Here is a 12,934-nt window from a genome sequence, read left to right as displayed (position 1 = left end):
AGCGCGAATACATTAACAACCTTATTTATATTGTCTCATTTTTGTTTCAACATAATTAGGAAAAACAGTGGACATAACCAATTTAAAAAACGGCGCTGCAGTCAAGATCATTGCCGAGCTTGCATGATTTTGAAATTGAAATAGTTGATTTAATTGACTGTTTTTGGATATATACGATTTGAAAAACAATACTACATTTTATTTCTGACGGAGAGAGTTTGTCAGAGATGGTCAGTTTGCTTGACAAATGTCCTCTTCATCAAAGAACGCCTTTGCTATGGAAGGAATCACTTTCGGTGGCAAATCTTGATGCACCATTTCACATAGCTTTTTGATAAAGTGAGAATTATCCGTCACAGTCTGAATTTGAGGATTAGCGGCTTCAACTTCGGAACGCAAATCATCCCAAAATTTGTTTGGATCCTCGCGCCATTTGAAATACTCCTTGTACGCAGTGTTGTTCGAATTCAGGTACCAAAGGTCGGGTCAACTCATCTGGTGTTTCCAAATCTTCGGCGTGTACAAAGGAATGCGGTGGCGCGATGGTTAGGTAATCATCCTTTCGTGTGCCCCGTACAACTGGAACCGAACCGTATATGTAATCATTGCGGAATAATTTCTCGGTGATATAGTCTCGACAGTGCTTGGAATTTTCAAATGCGAAGTAGAACTTGCGGGATCGTACCAGCTGGGCCATCTTGGCATGTGGCCACTTGCCACCAAAACACTTGCCGAAAGTATCGATATCTGGAATGACTTTTTGTAAGTCTTTGAACAGATTCATGCGTAATACTGCACCCTTCTTTCCCTCACACTCGCTGACTACCCAGGCCTAAAAATCAAGGAAATAAAATTTCGATTAATTATGTTTTATGCCACAGGACCTGTAGTACAGGTGTTTTGTAATGATAAAATTAATCTTTATAAAAGGTGCGAACATCTCTCAGTAAGCTATCCCCACAGTACTATAAATTTGGTGGTATAGCCATAATAATGATGGCAATTGTTAGACGGATTCTAATTGTAAAAAACAACTCCAAGTAAATACATATATATTAGTTTTAAGGTTTCTTCTCAGGCTTTTAAATTCAACACAAAATACACTTTCTCGCGTTTATGGGTTATGCAAAAAACAACCAAGCTAGATATTTATTATTACAATTGTATAAAATTAATATTAACTATAGATTTGAGGTGTAAAATTTTCAAAACCTTTTGTGTTGTAGGTTTTACGTAAGGATAAACCTATAACAATAGTTGTGTTTATGTATTCACTAAAAGCCCTCATATGATGTGTGAGTCTTTACTGGTAAATGGCAGGAAGTTGCGGGTCCTCTTGTATTATATAAACAGCAATTGAATTGAATTGTGTTAGGGTGTGCATGAGATTAAATCTTTTCCTCCAACACTTGCGTTTTCTACAGCGCAGTTCAACAGCTATAGCTCATTTCGCAAGAAACGCGATGAGGTAAACACAATAAGCAAGTTTTAAAAGACTAGGGCAAAATTCTCCCTACTCCAACTCCAACTTGCATTACCGCCATTCCGCTTTTTGCAGCCATAGAGCTTGTCGACTTCTTCCTTTCCTTTAAGAAGCTAGTCGTACAAGTCCCTCATTAGCGTGTAGGGAGCGTACACGTCACTGTTGCGTCGATACGTCATCGTCCAATTAAAGAAATTGTCGAACTCCGTCAGTTTCCTGTTTTCAAACCATCGCACCACCCAGGGATTTTCCCACGAATACCATACGAAGCGCTGGTTTTCCGACCTGGAAATTAAGTCGAGCTGTCTTTTAACAAGGTATGCAATATAATCCACTATAACTGGCCAAATATTAGTATAGTCAAGGAAGTTAAGTGTGAATATAGGTTTTCATCGTAAAGCCACATTGGCACTGCCCGAGTTTATGTATGCTATAAGTGCTCTTTTGGAAACGTTTAATGTTCTTTAAAAAGTAAAACTAAAAATTTTCCATTTAATGACTTCTATTCAACAGCTTCTTTTCCAATCAACGTTGCATATTTTACTAAGCGGCTGCATCATCATTATCACTCTGTCGAATAATTCTTGTACAAATACGGGCTTATAATAGACTCCAGCCATACGTCCTATATAAGAACAGTATTAAAGTTGGAATAAACACAGATGCTAGACCGACAACCCCCGATCATCCCCACCCTCTACCTACAGTTTCATACGTTATTTTGGCCATATGCGTTATTCCAATGAAGTTAAGACGTATTCCGACAGGTTTAGGTTTTATTCAAACGATTTAGATTTTATTCTGTCGTAGCTATTGCTATGCATTTGGTTTTATTGAGTCGTTGGTCTTAATGATATGGTGCTATAGATTATTCTGCTTTAGATATTATTGCCTTTTAGGTATTATTGCGTGTTTCCCTTACAATGTAGCGGGAAGACACGGCACACAACTACGATGTTAGACATTTTTTTTTTTTTATCCCAATCATTTAAAATTGAAACACATTATTTAAGTTATACATTATGCCTGGCACCAATAGCTTCTTACGTTATTTAAAGTTTGGCAATTTGCACTAGGCGGCTACACTACTAACCGCCTATCCTTATGCTTTGTTACAAAGCATAATACCTATAATGTGGCCAATAGCGTGGTGCTGAAGTATAATGGAAAATCACAGCTTCCGCCTCGTTCATTTTGGACTGATTGAACGTCAGCGTACAATTTCCATATTGACCGGCCTCTGGTATTTCACTTGGAATGTTCCAGGGATGTTCCCACATTAGAAGTACGTTAGATCTGGACGACCACATCGATGGCGCCCGTTCTGTTGTTGCAGTTGTTGTCTCGTTTTCAGTTACTTTCGAGCTCACTTTGCGTTTTCGCTCACGGGATTGCTGTAATTCGACTTTTGATTGGTTTCTGGTTTGTTCTTGGTGTTTCAAAATCGGCGAAGAATAGGAGGTCTGGATTTTAGTTTGTGTGACTCCTAGTCCGAACTTCCAGAAAACAAGTATCGATAGAATTGTGACCGAAAGCAGAGTAAAAAATATGATGAAAATGAATTTATTCATGTTAATGTTTCATATTAAAAAAAAAAATTGTTCTGGTCTTCGTTTGATGCCTACCGCTTTTCTGGAATCGTTAGCAATCGGCAAAAACGTCACAATCCTTCACCTATAGGCTACCCATTGGGTTGTCACCTGTCGAATGACACATTAATATGACATATACAAAAATCATAAGCTATTTGTTAGGTATATCACTACTTGACAGTTCGTTATTCAATAAAAGTGAAATTGAACAAGGGTATTTAGGTGATGCTTGCAAGCCTTACAGGCCGTGCGCGATCGCGTCTTTCATGTTTAAAAAGGCATAACTTCATGCTGCTCAACTAGTCAACCAATTTCTAAAACAACACATGACAGTGCTTTTAAAGTTATAAGTTTTTTTTTCTATTGTATACAGTTTTAGCAAAATGCAAGATTTATTGGTACTTTAGTCTTCGAAGACGAAAAAAACCCAGAAAAATGCGATAAATTATACCACGCAATTCGTTTAAATGCCGCTTCCACACAGCTTGTAAGGTGTTACTCTAATGGTGGGGAAGCATTTAGTTAACCGATTTAAGACACAATCCGCTGCATTTAGGCCAGGGACTTCTTAAACTGGGGGAAGAACCACATTGAGTGGGGTGAATGCCCCCCAAGGGGGCGCAAAGAACTGACTGATAAAAAGCACTTTTTAATATATATTATGTATCAAGTTGTGGCAACCCGAATATTATTTTTACAATTACTTTTACTGTGACTTACAGATATTATTATTATTTTATTTCAATCTATAGAAGTGAAACAATTTATCAATTTTCCCCAGTGATAGGAATCTTTTCTCCCGTTTTTCGTATTCAGTTACTGAGTCCGAATGTGAAACGACACATACTAAACAGTGTGTCAGATTGGTCGTTTTCAAGGGCTTGGGGTCACCAGGCCATGTTCTCCTTTATGCTTTTACCTCATTTTACTATATAAACGAAAATGTTTTTTTGTGTTTGGCGAGAATTTTACAACTTTTTGTTGTTTTTTCCCAGTCTCGAGGAAATTTTTTTAGTACAAACGCGAAAAGAATGGCAATTTTGTTGCATATTTCAACACTTATTCGTTTGCAACCGATCTGAATATTAGTTCACAATTGTGGCATAACAAACAACTTTAATGTGCTCTGCCAATTGACATGTTTAAATTGCCCAACTAATGTTTGGCTATCAAAGCTACAGATATCATTCATGTTTTGCATAATTTCACAGTTTAGCATTTAAACCAGGACAGCGGAGTCGTAGTCGGACTCGGGACTCGGGAAAGACTGCGTAAAACTACCTGAGTTATGAGTCCGACGTGCGCATGTGCATTATCATATTCGAAACTGATAAGGCAACAAACTTTAAATTGTAAAAGTGTAATAGCAAATGGTGGAATATTTTCCAACCATGTATTGTGAGTGGATCAATCTGACACACCTATGAATGGATTGCTTAATATTCACGATATTTTAGTTACGCAAATGGGTGAAATGCTGGCTGTAGAGTCACAGCCGGACTCGGGACTCGATAATATTGCACATTTAGAGAAACGGACTCAGGTTATTTTAAACCGAATCAGCATATAAAAACATCTAGTGATTTCATATAAGCAATGCAATAAGACATATTTTAGGTCGAACCCTAAAAATCGTTTTACGTTAGGCTTTCCAAAGAGAAATACCATACTTGACACAAATCACCTATTCTCCCTGATATCAACAGATGTCATATACATTTATTTAAAACAAACTGAATGTCGCTTGATTATACTTCTCACACCGTATCCTCTTTCCTCGTAAAATGGGATTTAGAAGTCTTAACATAAACTTTAATCTATCCTTCAACATACCACAGCTTTCAACTTAAAATGTCAATACAGAAAAAGTGTTTACTTGCTTACAAAAATGCTACTCAAGTGAACTATAGCTCCCCACCCATAAAAAAATTACATTAACTATGTTTGTAGAAAGCGTATTTTGTAGGGAGTCTTAGTCTACACAACGTTAGGCTGTGGACACCAAGAAATGGTGAAATATTAAACGGCGCCTCGATGCCGAAAACACCACTATTTCAAATGTAAAACATACCACAAAATAAAGTATACGCGCATAGCGCGAAAAAAAATTAACTTTACATATAGTTAAAGTTGGCTTCGACAGACACTCACAGGGCCACATTTGTCAAGCGGGCCTTTACCGAGCTGAGACAATATAAAATTTCTTACCAACTTTTAAAATACAATAACATATGTACAGCATTCACGCGGACACAACTACATGATAAAACTAAGCTATTAAAAAGTAGCTTGCGGCCCAATAAAAATGGCTGTTTATCCCACATCTTTTGCCGCGGCCCACAGTTTGCCGACCACTGGCCTAGGCCTACCTAAAATATTTCTCAAATACTGAGTAAACCGAATCTGTGTACCAACGCGGCAATTAACGTGGACACTGGACATGGCGCTGTGTTGTTTCATTGAAGCCCTATATTTTTTTCGCGTTTTGTATTTGGTCTATACTTATGATTGGTCTTCAGTTAGGTTCTACCGCGTTCAGTAATGTAACGTTACAAAACATCTATTAACAGTGGGGGTATTTCACAAAACATTTCACCAAATTGCTTGTACTATACCACAGCAGGTGGGAGCAAGGCTATACCTTACTTCGCCTGAACAACGTCGCAAAAATTCTATCTTGCAAAAACTATTACGGCAAGTTTAACTCGATAGTGATTACATTAAAACTGTTAAATACCCTATTTAGTACTGCTATTGTGTCTTGTATTTATATAACTACAATTTTAGAAGCACTGTACGCCAGCGTTTCAAATAATTATTCATTAATTTTAAACATCATTGAAATAAACTCATGTTATAAAAGCGAAAAAAAGTATTTTAGCTGTTCAGAGTTTATCTATTTGCAAAAAAATAACTTTAAAATAACTCTTCAACATAATACTTGTTAAATTTATCTGGTCTCGCTGCAGCACAAAGTTAATATGGTCCTCAACAATGAGTTTTTGCTGACTAGCAAATATACCGAAGTAGCTTAAATGTAGCACTCTAAAGTCTAAACCAGCCTTTCTTAACCTGGGGGGTAAATTTACCTCAGGCGATAAATTTCATCGTTTTAGGGGTAAATAAGATATCGATCAAATTATTCACATCAGTTGACGGGACAGAAAAGTTTTGCCAGCTGTAGGTATTGATAGCTTACTTTCCTAGTTCAGATTAACTGCTAAGTCAAAGCTAGCCTATAGTAGCCCATTGATTCTTTGTCGTCTAGTGCGGGGGTTCTTAACCTTTTTTGTGTGTTTTGCCCTTTTAACAAAGAAGAATATCAAATTTACCCCAAATATATAAAGTGGAGCTCATTTATTAAAAAAAACGAAAGTAGCAAATTACATCAGTTATATTCAGTGCGACAGCTGCTTGAATGCCTATCCTTGGATTTACCCCTAAACAAAAGAAATTTACCCCCTGGGGGTAAATTTACCCCAGGTTAAGAAAGGCTGGTCTAGTGTCGGTAACGTGATACTTCACTATTATTGACACTTTTTTTAGTTTATTGGAAACATCGCTGTCTCTCAGTTATCTTATTTGTTATTGCCGAAAAGCAAGGGCAGCCGTCGCATTGAATATAACTGATCTAATTTGTTAATTTCGTTTTTTTAATAAATGAGCACCATTTTATATATTGAGGGTAAATCTAATATTCATCTCTGATAAAGGGTAAACATACAAAAAAGGTTAAGAACCCCTGGTTTAAACGGTTTAACGAAACAAATGGAATTAATATCTTTATGTTATGCGAGAAAATCATAATAATCAATTGGTTCAGTTTTCTCGCAACAGTAAGTTCGATTGTATATGTCAAGGTATAATAATACATATAAAAATGTTATTTCCGAATTTAATTTAGAGACGAAACGATATCATTGTACTTATCTACCACTTAAGATAATACAGTGGTCCGTTGGATAATTTAGGAAAACACAAAGAGGTTTAGGAAACACTAAGAAAACATGTTGGCTGTGTGTTTGTTATTACTAATATTGTCAAGTATGTGTTTTCAGAACAAGAATATTGCCATTTTTGTACAGCTATTTGTTGCGAAAAACATAAAGTTCGGTAAAAGTTCTTTGCGTTGAAATACATTATTGTATAACAGCGATGTTCTGTATATTTTATAACAATGTAAAGCGCAGTTTTCTTTTAAGCATCGTTTAAAAAACGTATTATTTATTCATTCGCATATAAAAGAAATAGCACCTTATAAAAACATATCGCAACCAAAATATTTTTATAAAACTCACACCACAATCTATTCAAAAATCTTCTCGGTCATTCATGTTTATAAAGCGTGTCGTTGTAAAAGCTATTTGCTAGGTTCTGTATCCAATGCTGTCAGCAAGTACCTTTATATTGTCTAATTACGTTACAGTAAAGTCATTTTGTAAAAAATAAAATGTTAAATTATAAAATTAGTATGTTGATGAGCAAACATAGACCTAAATTATACGAAGCAAAATGTTTTTTTAGCAGAAATTATAGGTCAAAACTAACTAAACTTGGCCATAAATTATTTGCTGAAAACACTTAAATCTAAGTGTAATTTGTTTAAAAGATTACAGTCAAGATAGGTTTTTGTCCGTATGACCCCATTTGCAACCTGTATAGGTTTCTTCCGAGATAAACAACGTCGGTTAAAGTCCTAGTTTGTTGATTCATTTATACATTTGCTTTTAAAAGGCTAGTCGTTGTGACTGGGCCTATATTTATAAACATTTATCCACTACACATGTCGTTTTTTTGCACGTGATTTGGCGCCCAAAAGAAGAAAAGTTTTGTTTTCTCTCGATGACTTATCGGATTACAATAGAGTTGTTTTGTCAAGGGTTATTGTTCAGCCAAACACCAGCCAGACTAGATATTTGTTGTCCTATGTATGGTACGCGTAATGAACGCTAAGGCTAGTGAGGTAAACTCTGTTTGCCTCTGTAAGTATATCGCTCTGAGTGTTGTAGTAACGGCCTTCTATTGACTCTTCGCGAGGTTCAGCTTTGTTTGTTACCCAGTTAGCAAGGTGGTTGTTTTGACTCAGTATTTGGTCAAATCATAATTTTATTGAGAACATGTCCATGCCGTCTTCGTCGTAAAGTGGATTCAATGTATGTTACTCAATAGATAGGCCACTTAGTTAGACGTTTTATATAAGTTTACAGATATATAATATTTACCACTGAATTTAGGTGTGCTAAAATATGTTAGCAAAAAACTAGAGTGGACACAGTGATATTCAATGCTTATATAACATCATGTAACATTCTGAAGAGTTTGAAATTCACATATCAACAATTTTAGCATGAAACTTTAACCTCTAAATGTTAAATCATTGAAAACAACCAACGAATGTATTTTCACAGCTATTATCTGGTGTACCAAAATATCATGAGATTGTGACCGCTTATTGCGATAAAACCCGAAAAAGATGTAAAGCTTAACACGCCCCAGCGATGGTAAATTGCCCATAACTTATTGTTAAAGGCAGTATTTTGTCTTTGGACTTTATTGAATAAGGATCACTTACAGTGCTTAGTATTTCAGTCTGTCTTTTTTATGTAGGTCTACCTGTTTGTGTTTCAATTGGTAACTAATGTTAAAATTCCAGATGAGAAAAATAGCTATGCAAAAAAGTAGTATATTTGAATAAAGGGCTTTTTTAATTTAATAGTTTATAATAAATTAGTCTATTTAAAGTTAAACAATATTTTTCAAAACAAAGGTTTCTCCATAAAGCACTAATATTTCTAATGTCATTTGAGCAAGTGTTGTGTAAATTGCAATTGCAAGTTTACTCCATGGTATAGGAAATATTTCGTCACTTGAACAATGTCAAAGACAAAGGAAACAACTTTACCAAGCAACGAAGCCATCAGGGTGTTTTTACGGGTCAAGCCTAACCTTAGCCCAAACGCGGTGGATTACGATATTGAGCATGATGGACACTTTAAGGGCGTAAAACACGTCGGGAACGCCAACACTGTAAAGTTTCATGCGCCGCCCGAGTTTGTGGAAAAGCATACTTACATTCCCACCTACAAGTTTGCCTTCGATCAAATTTTCGACCAACCCACAGAACAGCATGAAATTTACCACGAGGTCGCAAAACCAGTTGTCGATCAAGCGTTGGAAGGTAGGCCGATACACTTGAATTTCAGGAATTTTTCTTGGTTTCAAACAAGTGCAGGTGGATTTAGATATTTAGGTCGCTTAATTCGAATTTGCGTACTTTAATAGTATCCAATCTTTGGGCCATTTATTAAATATACTCATTATTGGGGCTATGACAAGCTTTGATGTACATTGTTGAAAGTCTATACTGATTGCCAATTAATGGTGACATGACCTCCATTGATGTAATGCTGTTTAGCTAAGTTTACTCGTGTGAATTTTCGTTTTCGGGCAGAATTTATTGACAGATTGATAGCGGTTAACAAATCTGTAAAAGGTGGCGTTAAAACTGTAAATAGAAAAATAGTGACATAATATACAAAATTGTATGCTATGTTGTAAAAAAGATGATTTCGATAAAATAAAGCATTACATATTTCTAAACGGCAATTTATAATCACTAAAAACATTTGCCAACATTTATGTCCCCAAATATAACAATTTACGACTTGAATGCGCATGGCTAATCTAATGTAAAATATCATAGAATTAAAATGGACTCTCAAAGTTTGCTTGGGTTTCAAAAGTTGCACATGTTGTGAATCTTAACCCACCCTATAGATCCCATTTTTATGTATCCTAACTTGCGCTATATATTGTGGTTGAATTTTTCTGGGTTTTTTTATTTTAATTTTTTTAGAGCTAACGAGCGTTTGTTTTTGCAACCTCAAATTTATCTTATTAATGACGCATGTATCCTATTACTAAAACTTTTGAATGTGCTATATAACTTTGTTGTTTTAGTATATTTAATTTAATTTTCCATCAGGGTTTAACGGTACGATATTTGCCTACGGTCAAACAGCGACGGGGAAAACATACACGATCCTCGGTCCTCCGGAACTTGATCTGGAGTCTAAAGTAAAAGAGGCTATTAAACGCGAAAAACAAGAACTCGTAAGAACGAGAAATGCAAAGAAAAAGGAGAAAGGCGAAACATCATTGGAGAAAACAAAAATTGAAGACGAAAAATCGAAGGAAGGTGAAAACGAAGAAGCGGTTGAAATTTTAGCGGAATCGCAACCAGCGTTGAAAGACGCAGAAGCAGCAGAAAAACAAAAAGAGTCGGATAGCGTATCACTTCAATCAGCAATGCACGTGTCGCCCGAAGCAGGAATCATACTGCGCACCCTTTCCCATGTTTTCGCGTTTTTGGACTCCCAGCAGGATCAGCGCTCGGTCGAGATTTCCTATCTGGAGATCTACAACAACGTCGGCTATGACCTGCTCAGTGGAAAAGGCGGACCGGGCAAAGTGAAAAAGCTAAATGATTTGTCGCGCGTGTCAGCAATGACGGACGCCCGCCAGAAGCTGCACCTTCGCAATTTATCCTTGCACACTACACGAAGCATCGAGCACGCTATGGAGTTGCTCTCTATCGGGAACGCAACGCGAAAAGTGGCCGAAACTCACCTGAACGAGGCTTCGTCGCGTTCACATTGCGTGTTTACTATACACGTCGCCTACAAGCGCCTGAAGGACGCGAGCGTGATCAGGTCTAAAATCAACCTAGTCGACCTGGCCGGCTCTGAGCGAGTCAGCAAGTGGGGCAAAGCAAACAAAACCCTTCTAACCGAGACGCGAAACATTAACTTATCGCTGCATCACTTGCAGCGAGTAATAGAGGCGCTCAGCAACAAACAGCTGGCAAACCCAGAATTCAAGCGCCATTACCAACACGTGCCTTTCCGCAGCAGTCTTATCACTTTGGTGCTGAGCGACAGCCTGGGCGGCAACTCGGTCACCCGCATGGTGGCCACAGTAAGCAACGATTTGGAGAACTTGGACGAGACGATTTCGACCTGCCGTTTTGCGCAGAGGGTTGCTTCGATTCACAACAAAGTGATATCGAACCAGTCGGCGGATTCGGATCTTGTCATGGCTCGCCTCAAAAAGGAAATTGCTGAACTGAAGTATGTGGCTTTAACCGCTTTTAACAGAAATGCCAGTTCTTAAAAATTAAAAAAAAATTGATTATTGGACACTATCAATACTAACCCTTTGATATGAGAACTGATTTAACCTCTAATTACCTCTGCTACATTGCAATGTTATCAAAAGAAGAAAGAAATTGTGATAAAGTACCAATAAAACTACCCTTAAAAACGATTTTAAATAAATGTTTTACCTGTAATTTAATTATTTTTTCTAGGAGGAGCATCGAAGAGAGCTCGAGTCCCACTGGGTCGGCGACCTCCACTGATTTCGAAAAAAATGAGTTGGAGCGGCTTGTGCTGGAGTACTTGAACGCCACCGACGACCAGTCGATCTTGGATGTTGGTCTTCAAAGGGACGTCGTCCAGTTCTGCTACAAACGGATGAAGCAACAGGTGTGGCTGGAAAGGCGCGAAACACCCAGCAGCAACAAAAAATCGAAGGCCTGTGTGATTTTGTGAACGCAAAGGTGTCTAATTCCAGCGTGACATTATTCTGCCTTAAACAACTTTGCCCATCAAGTGACTAAATTTATTTTACTTATCATATGCTAACACGCTCTTTTGGTGTGATTTTTGGTTTGTTTTAGCATATTATGCAATGCTCTTTCTATAGTCTTTGTGAAACAAGATTTTTCATTCTTTTAAATTACCTTTGACCTTCCAAGAACTGAACTTACAAACTACAAGCGTATTTGTGGTAGGATACCTATTCTATTTTACCTAAATTGTGTTCTATTAGGAATGTTGTGCGTCACAATAACTATATCATGTTGTAATATTTCGTTTAATTATATCAAAATTATTATAGTGACTTGACGATGTTTTGTGTGCCTGTTATTTGATCTATAGGCCGTTATTAGAAAGCATGTCGTTTTGATGTAGCCAGAAGTTTCCTATTTCGGGATTAGATTACAGACTGTTGTTTTACTTCACCATATTCGTTGTATGCAGTATCTTTAGGCTCACATGCGTATATTTTATTTGGATATGTTTTTTATTCATTATTTTCTAAAATAAAAATGCAGTTTTAATGGCATCTGTCTCAACATAACCAATGAGTTTCAATTTCTTGTTTGAATAATTTACTTCTACTTCAAAAAACAGAACACTAACTAAAAATTATTTATTCCACATAGTCAATAATCTTAATTAATGTGCACAAGCCTCCACGAGACTATATATAGTTATCACATGAATATAATCTTCTTCGTGCAAATATATTTTCTTTCACGTGTCTGTAAGCGTTTTCCTATACCGTTGTTGACAGTTGACATCGGTAGCGTTAACACTAGGGTTGTATGCTGTCACATTGCTAAATCGACTGACTTCAAGACGCAGGGCAGGGGTAATCTGTTCGGTTGGTTAATGCATTAACTAGTGGCTGTCTGATAGAGTTTGTCTGTTAAGCATTGTGAGTTCCTCATGAACGAAAAACAGTTGACAAAAAACATAGCTTTGTTTCAAGATGGCTGTAATTTTTTAATTATCCAGAAATATGCTATGTATTTCTTAAGTTTCCGAGAACGAAATTTATACTGCTACACAGAGGAAAGGCCTACAGGTTTTACGGATTTGATCGGTCCTTTCCTATAATAATAATACTTTGTTAGCAAATACACGCACTACGCAGTTATATATATTTGCGGTGGAAAACACGAATGGGCTTCCAATGTACATGAATATTTAAATTCGAAGATGCAATTAAC

At 36.8% G+C, this 12,934-nt stretch overlaps 1 protein-coding gene and 1 pseudogene across 1 annotated transcript; one reads left to right on the top strand and one right to left on the bottom strand.

Moving 5' to 3' along the window:
- Positions 1-171: 171 nt before the first annotated feature.
- Positions 172-3,054, bottom strand: LOC146164466 (alpha-(1,3)-fucosyltransferase 7-like; annotated as a pseudogene).
- A 5,793-nt stretch (positions 3,055-8,847) lies between these two features.
- On the top strand, positions 8,848-12,409 carry LOC146164465 (kinesin-like protein KIF6). Its single transcript, XM_083382057.1, has 3 exons — positions 8,848-9,253; positions 10,061-11,204; positions 11,444-12,409. Exons 1-3 carry the CDS (start codon positions 8,950-8,952, stop codon positions 11,685-11,687), a joined length of 1,692 nt encoding a protein of 563 aa, XP_083238183.1. The 5' UTR covers positions 8,848-8,949; the 3' UTR covers positions 11,688-12,409.
- Positions 12,410-12,934: the final 525 nt, after the last annotated feature.

Source organism: Ascidiella aspersa, chromosome 2 (genome assembly GCF_963924565.1).
Source record: "Ascidiella aspersa chromosome 2, kaAscAspe10.2, whole genome shotgun sequence".
Lineage (NCBI taxonomy): Eukaryota > Metazoa > Chordata > Ascidiacea > Phlebobranchia > Ascidiidae > Ascidiella > Ascidiella aspersa.
This window is presented reverse-complemented; position numbering and strand designations above follow the sequence as displayed.

What these genes read in the sequence shown, in the direction of transcription:
- LOC146164465 (XM_083382057.1), top strand. Translation starts at nt 8,950, where the DNA reads ATGTCAAAGACAAAGGAAACAACTTTACCAAGCAACGAAGCCATCAGG. An exon ending in TGTCGATCAAGCGTTGGAAG is followed by an intron (nt 9,254 to 10,060) that starts GTAGGCCGATAC and finishes ATTTTCCATCAG; the next exon opens with GGTTTAACGGTACGATATTT. An exon ending in AAGGAAATTGCTGAACTGAA is followed by an intron (nt 11,205 to 11,443) that starts GTATGTGGCTTT and finishes TATTTTTTCTAG; the next exon opens with GAGGAGCATCGAAGAGAGCT.